The 11,507-nt window shown below is 42.5% G+C and overlaps 1 protein-coding gene across 2 annotated transcripts; it reads right to left on the reverse strand.

Annotated features, from left to right (window-relative positions):
• Nucleotides 1–117: 117 nt before the first annotated feature.
• On the reverse strand, nucleotides 118–11,126 carry LOC147221553 (STAM-binding protein-like A). 2 transcript variants are annotated; one of them, XM_086169643.1, is made up of 10 exons: nucleotides 10,993–11,126; nucleotides 8,952–9,165; nucleotides 8,485–8,560; nucleotides 8,301–8,396; nucleotides 6,540–6,939; nucleotides 5,879–6,003; nucleotides 4,513–4,650; nucleotides 3,749–3,861; nucleotides 3,548–3,647; nucleotides 118–2,864 (listed from the first exon to the last, which is right to left on the reverse strand). In XM_086169643.1, exons 2-10 carry the CDS (start codon nucleotides 9,155–9,157, stop codon nucleotides 2,808–2,810), a joined length of 1,311 nt encoding a protein of 436 aa, XP_086025769.1. In that variant the 5' UTR covers nucleotides 9,158–9,165; nucleotides 10,993–11,126; the 3' UTR covers nucleotides 118–2,807. The 2 variants fall into 2 exon arrangements, with proteins under 2 accessions (XP_086025769.1, XP_086025770.1); XM_086169644.1 differs by having other exon boundaries at nucleotides 11,053–11,119.
• Between the last annotated feature and the right edge of the window lie 381 nt (nucleotides 11,127–11,507).

The raw sequence follows: 11,507 nt of genomic DNA on the forward strand, positions 1-11,507 counted from the left end.
TTCCGTTTTTGTCAGCACCAGTTACATCCTCTATTTCCAAAATGTCTCTGTCACCTAATTTTGAAAGTCTAAGAATAATATCTTTAAATCAAAAATAATTGTAAGGACACAGCATCAGCTTTATCAGTTTGCATTTATTACAACTGCCACTTTTAATCCATTCTTCCACACAAGACATGTAATAATCCTAGGATAATTAATTTGCCATCATACTTAGCAAATTTATTTTCACTCACCACTTCATACACACAAACACACACAAAAAAGGCATTATTTCATTATACAACATAATTGCTTTATGCAAATGTCAGAGGGTAAAAAAAAGAAAAACAGGACGGATGAGTAAACTCATCAGGGTTTCATTTATTTCGCCTTGGCATTGAGTTACTGGAGTATATTCTCACATTTATGGCTAATTATCAATGTCTTCTGACAAGAGAAGGGAGCAAACAGTGATGGTTAGAGTATTAGTTTAGTTAGTTACATGTGGTGATCCAGTGGGCAGGAGGTACATTCACACCAGCGGGAGGTGATTCTGCCGGCCTTCATAAAGATGCTTAAAAATCTGCACTCATTTGGGTTAACAGGCATCAATCGGCCGTTCACACAACCTGATCGATACTAGCGCGTGCTGGCTGGCGGGAAACCTGTCAATACAGATAATATGGAACACAGAATACCTGACTGATTTAGAGGGACTGCCTGGGATTTGGTTGAATGTTGGTCGTGATGTGTCACACCAACCCATTCTGACCAGTCGCAGTTGACGTGTTTTTTTTTTTTCCAGTTTTGCCCTTCACTGACCCAAACAATCCTTCCAAAACACAGAATTTCGAAATAAACAAACAATTTTTTTTTGTTTTGTTTTTTTGTTCTGATTCTGAGTGTTGGATTTGACGTCAACCTCGCTTTCTGCTTTGAACAAAAATTTGACACTTAATTTGACATCTTCACCAGTACTCTGCGTCTTTAGAAAGAACGAAGAAAACAAATATTTATGTTTATAAAAGTTGTATTGGGGCCCTTGGCTGAATAATCATCCATCGTTTTGAAACTGTGAGTGCTTTTGGTGTGATATTGTCAATTTTGTATTGACAATTCTTGTTGAAATCTTGTGACAACTGAATATTTTCCAGTCCAGTTGCCATGACAAGAAGATTTCAACAAGAATTCACAATGGCCTGGCTGACTGAGAACCTCCCAAGATATTGTCCAATATAATTACGTCCGAAAACATTTACAAAATTCTAAAATTACAGGATGATATCGTCCTCGCAACAAAAACTGGGTTTCCATTGCTAGCACTGATGGAGCAGCCTTTGTGATAAGACCTATTACTTCCACTGCCATACACCTATTTGTCAGTGAAGGATCCAGTATCGTGGGATTTCTTAACTTTGTTTTTTCCTCACCAACACATCAGCACCAAAATAATCCAGTATCAGTCAAGCTCTAATAAAGTCGTGTAAAAAGGTCCACTCATGAAAAGACTGAGGAAAGAAACCTTCATCCTACAACCTCTCCGAGTGGGTGGGCGAGGGGGAGCGGAAGGGGTACTGTGTAACACGTTTGTTTATACAGAAAATACCTGAGTTAGAAAAAAAACAAACAAAAAAAAAACACTTGTTTCTCTTGTCAATCGGAGCACTTTGAAGAACCTAGAGGGAAAGACACGCTGAGACTGAAAAAGGAAATAAAAAGCGGTAATAAACGGCAGACTTTACGCTGAACTCTGATGCACAGAGAAGAACCCAGCGGGTGAATCTTCTCGTCCTTGGCACTTTAAGTCTGTCAAGGCAGACGAGAGGGCGACTCAACCCCCCACCCCGACCCTATTCCCAATATCTGGGAACCCAAACGACGATATGACCAAAGGGGACAACTCGCTCACCGCTGGTTGTGGATCTGGTTTACATGCGGTAAAAAAAAACAACAAAAAAAACAATTGGATCCGTGAAGATCCAGCCAGGATCAGGCAAGGCTTATTATGCTGTGTGTGTGTGTCTGTCCATGCAGAAACTTTACATCAGGTTAAGACAAAGCGTTACCATGACAATGCATGGACTGATTTTGACTTCTTAGTTGCATCAGCTGTGAAATCCCCGCTGATCCAGTCCTACCACCCCTCCAGGCCCGGTGGTTCTGAGTTGGTTTTCCATGTCTGAGGTTTCACCGAGCACTTTTCTTCGAACACACACAACTCCGATTTCGAGTTCGGGTCCGGCTGCTCTGTGGGGGTTTCACATGTTATCCACAGTGGGTTCGGGTTCCGGACCGAGCGCCATCAAATCTGCAGGAGTTTCCTCCACAGCTTCCAAAAACACTCGGGTGCAGCTCTGATCAGACCAATATTATCTTATCTAATTAGGAGTGGTTTCCTGGTCTTTCTGGGTTCAGATGGGACTTCCCAGTCCTGATTTTCTTGTTAACTTCCTGGTAGCAAATGTTTTTATCAAAGAGAGGCAGGTGAGTGTCAGCCTGACAATGACCCAGATGGGGGTGTAGGAAGCTGGAGAGCCAGAGGTTTGGCAGTCAGTTAATCGTAGTTGTTTGCTTTCAAAGTGCAATAATATGCTTTTTATTTTGCTTTTGATTCTTTCTCTTTTTTTTTTAAACCAAGCAAAAAAAAAGAAAATAAAGGTTCCCTTTGAGAACAACTGAAGTCCGTGTAAAGGTTGACGATTGATCAGTACCTTCCTGAAAACGAATGTTGATGTTTTCTGAAATAAAGATTCTCCGGTTTGATAAAACAGTCTTCTGAGTGTTCTGGTTGGACAGATAAAAAGAAAAAATAAAAAACAAATAAATCACCGCAGATCCATCATGGATACAGTGTCATCGGAGATGGTGATGTGCCCTGCATGCTGGAAAATAAATTTGGGGAAAAAAAAATTGGGATTAAAATTCAGAGAATGATTTTGTGGAAAATCCTGACGACTAAACCAATCTTAGCACCTTTTAAAGAACAGAAGCATAAACAAATTCAGTCAGGTTTTTAACCAAACTATTTTGTCTCATTTTCCACACCAGTTGGTTTCCAAATTGCTGGCCTGACCGCACCACAGTTAGAAATCACTCGTGACGACATAATGTCTTTCACGAATCACCTCATTCGAATAAGAGTGAATATCAATTCATGTTCTGCATGGGAGTGGTGCCATCGTCGGCCGGGTCAAGACTGCATTTGTGCAATTATGGGTACATTTCAATTGCAATTTAGCAGCTATCTCCTCTACCGTTTGGGCCAAACCATTGCTATGTTACCCCTTTTCAGACTGAACCATCTGCGGGGTGATGCAGCGAAGAAGGCCTCCTTTTGTTTTCACTGAGCTAATCTCTGTCAGGCACACTAGCGAGGAACAAGGAAGTATTCTGACATGAGAGGAGAGGAAGCCCTCTGATTGGCTAACTGTTCCAGAGGAGGCTATGGCTGGTGGAATCTGACGGGACGTGCTTGACTGGCGGCTGCGCGTCTTCTGAACAAGAACCAGAGTTTGTCGCGTGAAGGAAACCTAGACCCGGCTGCGATCTGGTCTAAGCGGCCTACCGTAAACAGAGGTGGGTCTTTGCTGTGAGGGTGGAACCCCTTCTGTTTGCACGAGGAGATCTCATTGGTTCCACGATCTGTCAGCCTGAAGTAGCCGATTCTGCAATGTTTTAAAAAAAGAGATGTTTACGTCAAATTAAGAATCACACCGACAGGACTACAGGCCGCGCGGCAGGTGAAGCCGAGTGCTTCCCGACTCACTCGTTGAATTTGGGAGAACAGACGATGGCGATGGCCTCTGGCAGCATCATCTGGTAGGAGCAGTGCGTGTGCAGGTCGACGCTGGATAGGAAGGCCGTCTGCGTGGGGTGCGTCTGCGACGATAAAACAAAAAAAAGAAAACAATATCAGGCTTTGTGCAACTAGAGGTCACTCTCATCCTTTTCTATTCATTCCTTAAAAAGAATTGCCGTTTTCTTGATCATTTCAAGAAATAGGAATTCTTGCGGAACTCCTTGCCTTTTTAGTGTTTTTCTTAGCTCCTGTTCAAAGCTTATTGTTTTTATTGAATTCTCCATCTATTACCAGGTAACAACCATGAGTATTTTCTTCCATTTTTTCTTATATAAAACCAAGACCGGTTTGCTTCCCACTGATTTTCATTCAAGTTATTCATTGCTGATATTTAGGTCAATTATTGCCGGCTTTTTATGAAACTTCCCTACAACTTTCACATGCAATGTTTATAAGCAATTCAGTGTTGCATATATATCCACTTGTGGTTTACCATTCTTGTTATTTCTTAATTTATTATCCATTTTTGTGCTGGCTCTTAGCCCCCTTGCTTGCAAATACTGTGTTGTGTGGCTTATATTCTGGAGCTACGCTGCCTCACGGTGGACCAGACCTGAACGGTGGAAGGAAATGAGAGGGAGAACCGCAGAAGGCCTGGAACTTGGGATCAATTGAGGGATCCGGTCAAGTCAACAGAAGGGTGCCTGATTCCCGCCATCCCCGTCACTCACATGAATCCAGCCCAGGGTGATGAGGTCGTACTGGTCCTGAATGAGAAACAGCTCCTCCTCGTTCTCGGTGTCACAATAGTCCGGTCCTCCGCACTGCTTCGGTATGATGACATGCGTCACAGTGAACATATTCCTTGTCTGTAAGTTCATCACACAGTCACAGACTAAAATCAGATTGTGTTCAAGGTCTTTATCCACGTATATAGATATTTGCACATATTCCAGCTGATACTTAGATAATTACAGTGGAACCTTGACTTACAAGAGCATGACCTAATGAATTTTCCCTGACACAAGCCGTTGCTCTATCGATTTTTTGCTTCAGATACAAACAAAGAATTGAGTTACGAGCAAGCGGGATAAGTGTTTGACACCAACCTGCTGCTGTCAGTGAGGTGGAATTTAAAAAAGTCTGACGTGCCGCCTGCTACTAGGTAGCCCAGAGAATATCATAGAAAAATACAAGCGAGGTGTGTGTGCTGTTGACTTGTCCGTGAAGAGGTGGAAAAGTGGTAGCTGGTGAGATAACGTAACTGAGAGAATCATCCGCGAGAGGGACTTTTACAGGATTTTGGCGCAGCAGATGGCTGGACTCTCAACAGGTGAGGCATGGGAAGAGTGATTCAAAGCCAGTTGCGGGTGGTTTGATTCTTTTAAAAAGAGGACTGGCAGTCAACCTGACGCTAAATTAAGTTTAGCGATAAAGTGTAGCATGGTGTGCAAGTTGCATTTAGCAATGCATTGCTGCATTAAGTGTGTAGCAAATAAGTTAAGGGATGAGGCACAAAATGTAAAACACCCCCCACCTCCAACGCTTGCACCTCCTACACTTGATAAAACAAGTTCATTTTATTTACATTCTCTTCTATTATGTTTTATTGTTATTTTTATCATACATATTTGCTATTTACTAAGTACATTTTTTTTATTTAAAAACACACAAATGGATTAATAGCATTTCATTGGGACTCTTCAACTTAAATATATGAGCAAACTGAGTTATTAGGTCGTGGAACGAGGCAAACTCATAAATCAAGGTAATATTGTACTTTATTTTAAATTGCTATCTTTTAGTGTTTGATCTGGAAATGTTTTTCTCAACCTACCTACACCAGGTACTTTCTTATGTGATAATTAGTTCATGGTTTTAAAGATCATATTAAATTATTAGCAATTTGCTGAAAAAAAAACATCTGAGAAAAAAAAAAAAAAAAAAAAAAGGTTCTTGTTTGGATGTCAAATTCAAATCTTGCGCTGAAATACACAATTTCTTCTTTAAATCTTCTTAATTTTCAAACTGGTGTGCGACCCATGTCTCAGACCCCTCACCCCCCCAACCTCAAACACTTCCCCGCCATGATCTTACCAGTTTTCCACAAAGGATGCCGCAGGTCTCCACGGCCCGGCTGGTGTTGGCCTCAGCTAGCCTCAGGAAGCTCCTGCACAGCTCGGATGGGACGGCCAGCTGCCGCAGAGCGTCCACCATGGCATCTGCAACACAGCGTGCGGTGGAATCAACACAAGGCGTGCGGGACAGCGATGTCAGGAAGGGTGAATTAGGTCAGGGGGAAAGGGATCGGGGCAGGAGAACAAACAGGGTGACGCGGGAGCAAGGCAGCTTTTAAATCCGCTGAGGACTGCCGCCCCTCGCCGGAAACATTAACCCCCTGTTGTTACCAGGGCAACGGAAACCTCACGTCTGAAATGATCTCTGATATGATGTTTGAAGAATGTTTAGAAACGAACAATAAACATATGAAATAAAAAAAAATCTTTTAAATTCCTTCCACACCCCTCAACTAATTTTAGATGATTAATTCATTAATTTGTTTTGCAGTTTTTAGTCATTTTGGAGTAACCCGTGAGATTATTTCACATTATTTTGAAAACAAGTTCATCAGAAGGTGAAAAGCAGTAATTTACAAATGACAGGGAAAAAAAAGTCAGCTTTTCTTGGGGGGGGGGTATTAGTGTTTTTGCAGTCTGATTACAGTCTGATACTTTTGAGTCGAGCCTTCTGAACTTACTGTTGTTCCCGGGGCTGGCCAGAGACCCCGGCTTCAGCGAGCGGTCAAACGTGGGCGGTCCGGCAGCAGATGTGCCGACGGTCCCGGGAGGATGATTGTATTGACTATTGGTGCCGCACGATAGGTCCCCTGGGCTCTGTGGAACGGCGGGGGAGACTGTCGGTGGGCCCTGAATGCCCGGGATAAGCGGCATATCGGGGGAGGGCGCGACGGGCGTGGCGAACTCCAGCAGCACCCGCTGGCGCTCCTTCTCCAGCTCCTGGCGGCGGATCATCTCCTCGAAGGCACTGAACTGCTCCTGCTCCTGCTGCCGCCGCTGCATCTCTGCCACACGCTCGCGTTCTGCGTCCAGCGCTCGCTGCCTGGAGAGCTCCCGCGCCAGCACCTCCTCCTCGGCTTTCTGGGCACAGAGGACAGTTTAAAAGTTAACACTCGGACCAGCCCAGAACTTTTGCATGTCGTGCATGTGTGTGTATATTTTTATTTATTTATTTACCCCCCCCCCCCCACAAACACTCATACATTCCCCATATATTTAATGATGGTCAAAATTTGATACTGCTACCCCATGTGGCCCCCAATTGCCCCTTGGTTACAAATAAAGCCATCCTTTCTCTGATTCTGATTCCTCGAGGGAGCTGGGTTTGGAGCATATTTGGAGAGGGAGTGACAAAAAACTTGTAAAGGTATGTTGCTACAGTGACTTTCCTCCTTGACTGACGGCGCTGTTGTAAACCTCGCAGTGGAAAGCGGCAAAAATGTCAAGTATTTAACACTGAGCGTCCCGTGTTGTCAGTATTCTTCGCTGAACTTGTGCGATTCTGCCCACGTGACAAGAGCGCCGGGGGACGAAAGCAACGCTGTCGGTGTTTGCTGGCTCACCGCCACTCGGCTGCCGGGCGGCCTTATCCTTTTAATCGGAGGAGTAATGGATCAACGTGTTAATAACAAGCTTATGTAACAGACTTAGTGCGGCTGAATATAGAATGCGGGTAATATGTGTCGATCGACAAGCGGCGTTCTCGCCACCTGCCGCGCTCTAACTGTTCATTCATCCGGTCAACATGAATGGTTCTGCTGTTGAGATGCTCAACGATGTTATGACCAGCACCACTGACACGCTCTCTCAATGCTCACTGTGAAAAGAAACACTGACTCAAAGTATAAACAGCAAAGAATGAGACAGAGGTAAGTTATTTCATGACATTTAGGCCTCTGGATACTTTACGACACGAGGAAATTCCCCTCAAATCCAGCGGAATGACTTAAACGCCTTTCTCGCTCTGTTTACCAACCTAGAAGTCAAATTTCAAGGTGTTTGATCTAGATCTCGGGGGATCCCGGCATTAGCATAGTGACTGTCAACCACCAGGTGCACTGGGGGGCGGGTATGGATTTTCAAAGGTTCACCCTAAAGTATTTATTAGTGTCAAACTCTGAGTATCTACACACGCTCTGAACGAGATCTCACAACAAAAAATGTCTCGTAATGAGTCATCGAGGCTACGAGGACAACATATGCGCTCGTACGAGCATTTGAAAATCCCCGAATTCTGAAAGTCTGTCAGTCTTTCCAGCGTGGAGCCCCCGCCTGGCCATGATTTCAAAACACTTTCTTCTCTTTTGCATTTCAAGGGGCCATTTCTTTCCAACTTAGCACTATTCTACCATGATAATCAAGGGATAATTTAAAGGAGTTTCAGAGTGGGATCAGTGTAAAAGATATCATACGGATCATAAGGAGGCGGCGGGGAAGCTTACCTTTTTAACATGATACTGAGCATATTCTTGCTCAAATTTTCTCAGAAGAGCCTTCTTCAGAATCTCTGCTTGAGGAAATGCTACATCCTTCAGTTTCTGGAAGACAAACAAAAAAAAAAAAAAGAAAAAGTCCTTTAGAATATATGGAGAAAATAAACGGGAATAAAAATGGCCAGTCATGTACCTTCAGTGTGTCCTTCTTCTCCGGAATATTAGCTGTCTTATACTCGGGGTGTTTGGGAAGTTTTTCCACAAAGAGTCTGTGTAAAACAGAAAATAAAAATTATTAACTGGCTAACTAAAGTTAGTGGCTGTTAGATATTAGGTTTTGATTTGAGAAAACTACCCAGACTGGAGGAAGTGACTTTCTCTGCCAAATTCTTGTATAAATCAGCGGAGGGAGGAAGGTTTCTCTCCACTTTGTTGAATTAATTACTTAAATTATCCAGCCTTATTACGGGAAGGAATTAGAGGGGGGGAGGAAGAAAAAAAAAAAAAAAAAAAAATCAATGAGACCTCGAAACTTGACACGAATCATTCATGGTCCTGCAAACTTCAGCTGAGCACCAGCGTAAGTCCCTCTATTGATCTTGCAAATGAAAATAAATAGATTAGAGGTTGACTGGTTGGGGAAGGGGGGAGAAGACCTACGTGATGTATCTGTTGTAGAGGACGAAGGCGGGCTCAATGTTGCCCTCATCCGTGTAGATGTGGGCCATTCGGATCATCTCCATGCCCGAGCGGAAGTAGCGGCGCGGCGGCACGTCATCGTTCACCTCCACCGAGCTTCCCTTCTTGGTGAGGGCGCGGACCCGCTGCTCCGGCTGCAGGCTGACATCAGCGTGGTCCGACATCATGACAGCACCTTTAATAAAGAAAACCTTTAATAAATCACACAATTTGCTCTAAGGAACTACAATTAAAAGTAGGATCTACTTTTTCAGCATCAGCGTATATTTTTACACAATCAAATCACCTTATGTTACTCAAATTTTCAACACAAATCAATGCTTAGGAGAAAGTAAAGCTATACCGAACAAACTATTTGGCCTCCTGTCCTCATGAGATTTATGAAAATCTCTGAAACAAGCTTGGTCGGGTTGTAAAATTAATCCCCCCCCCCAAATTCTCTGCATTTGTATATCAGCCAATCCCAAGTACCATTTCCCCAACTTTGTTTTCAAAAATACTCGAAGTGCTACGAATCACACTCGGAGTATAAATAAAAAGACATCCGAGCCTTTACTGATGTGATCGATCAAATTGAGAAAAGCGTTAAGGGACAGAATGATCAGCTGGCAAACAGTCGGCAGGGTTGTATTGATTCTCGCATGATAGCTTTTGGCCCTGCCGCTGCAACCCGCAGCAGAAGTGGGGCGCGTTCAGGTTTCGCATAGAGGCAGCAGCTCAGACAGCAAGGCACAAATTTCAGGCCTAGTGACAATCAGACATTAAGTGAAATTGATTAATAGGTCTAACACTGATATACATCAACACAAATAAAACATTAAATAATGCTCTCCCTTTCAAAAAGTAAGAAAGATAACCCCCCTGCTGGCTGGCTGGTTAATGAAAATATGCAGCTGATATAAGCTGCAAAAAAATTGGAAAATATCCAAGTAAATGTAATTATGTCAGGTGTTTTAGGACAAAAAAACGCTTCTATTGTATTGAATTTTTGTCTAATTTGTTTCTTCTAAAATTCGAGATCTTCGAAATGAACAAATATTCAATTTGCAAAAAGAAATACAGGGTTTATCTGTTCCGCAGTGAAACAACATAGCTTCTGTTTACCCTAATCACACTGGTTTTGTTACTTACAGCTAAATAAATCAGTAAAAAAAAATCCAATCCCAAATATAGCTTCTTTTCAACGTAAATTTTACCATCATTATAAATTGATTGATTTTCCAACTCATGACCTTTCGAATTGAAAAACTATGGCCTTGTTGGTCATACTGTGAGGATTTCTGCAGACACTGCACTCTGGAGCTGCAGGCCAATCTGTTACAGAAAGTATCAACGTTTAGTCCTGAAAAGTGGTGACTTATAAAAGCAGCACATGATCCATCGGTGACTTAACATTGCAATCTTTGTCAAGAGTCAGAATTAGCCTGGAGCTCGTAGCTCCAACTCCCACATTGCAATGCATTCTGGACATTTAACATAACGTGACGTCAACTTCAGATCTACCAATAACGTTTTTTTTTTATCTCTCAGTGATGAAAAACAAAGATTGAATTACACTGAAGACAGTCTTTGAGTTGGAAAATGTATTGCCTAATATTTTGAAATAAAACTCCAACTGAAAACCACCCGAAAATAACGTCTCACTTACTTACCTTACAAGCACATCTGTCACAGGCAAACAAAATACTGTATAGTTTACAGGTATGGATATCAAAACTCAGGGCCTTTACAAGTTATAATCCCGAGAAACATTAAGTTGGTGATACTTTCTATTTATATTACATTAATAACGCTATAGCAGCATGTTATTTAAAAGGGTATGTTCCCTCCCTGAGCTCTTTTTATCCAACTTCGCGGTGTCACTGACCATCACTGTCACAGCGGCACGGCGTTAGCTGCCGATTTAACGTTAGCTAACATGAAAGACAGCTAGTCGTAAGTTTCAAATACAAAACGGCGCGACGACAAGCGACCGCGGTAACGGTCTGGGGGGCACTCGTACCTGGTCTTCTCGCTACCCGAAAGTCCTACATGAAACCGGATCGAAACGGGATTGAATTACCAAGTCATAAAGCAGCTTGCTTCAACGAGCTGCGCCTCGAGCATCCATACACTTCCGCAATCAAACCAACTTCCGGATGACGAATGGTCACATGGGAGCGCGCACAAGAGAACGTTTTTCCAACAAGTTATTTACGTTTACGTTACGTTTAAGACAGTTTACAGCAAACAGTATTCAGAGAAAATATATGTAGTATACAGCGTATTTTAAGCACAATGTTTTTGTTTTAAATTTAAAAGGTAATGATATTTTATTCACATCTATTTTTAGTTATTTATCATTTGTATTTGCTGATACGCAAGGACCTCAACTGTATTTGTGTCCATTGGTCTGTTGGCATGGAATTAAAATCTTAACCATAAAAGAGTAAAATAACAAACTTACCAAATGAATATAAGAATGAATAAATAGATGGATGATTTTATTAATGGTGGGAATTGTTTGACACGCATGCG

The sequence above is a fragment of the Fistularia commersonii genome, chromosome 22, assembly GCF_037954325.1.
Source record: "Fistularia commersonii isolate RoL2024-O1a breed Wild chromosome 22, RoL_Fcom_v1.0, whole genome shotgun sequence".
Taxonomy (NCBI): domain Eukaryota; kingdom Metazoa; phylum Chordata; class Actinopteri; order Syngnathiformes; family Fistulariidae; genus Fistularia; species Fistularia commersonii.

Coding starts and splice junctions, on each gene's coding strand:
- LOC147221553 (XM_086169643.1), bottom strand. CDS start 9,157: ATGATGTCGGACCACGCTGATGTCAGCCTGCAGCCGGAGCAGCGGGTC. Junction 6,940..8,300: donor CTCAGTATCATGTTAAAAAG/GTAAGCTTCCCC, acceptor CTCTGTGCCCAG/AAAGCCGAGGAGGAGGTGCT. Junction 3,862..4,512: donor TCACCCTGGGCTGGATTCAT/GTGAGTGACGGG, acceptor TTATCGTCGCAG/ACGCACCCCACGCAGACGGC.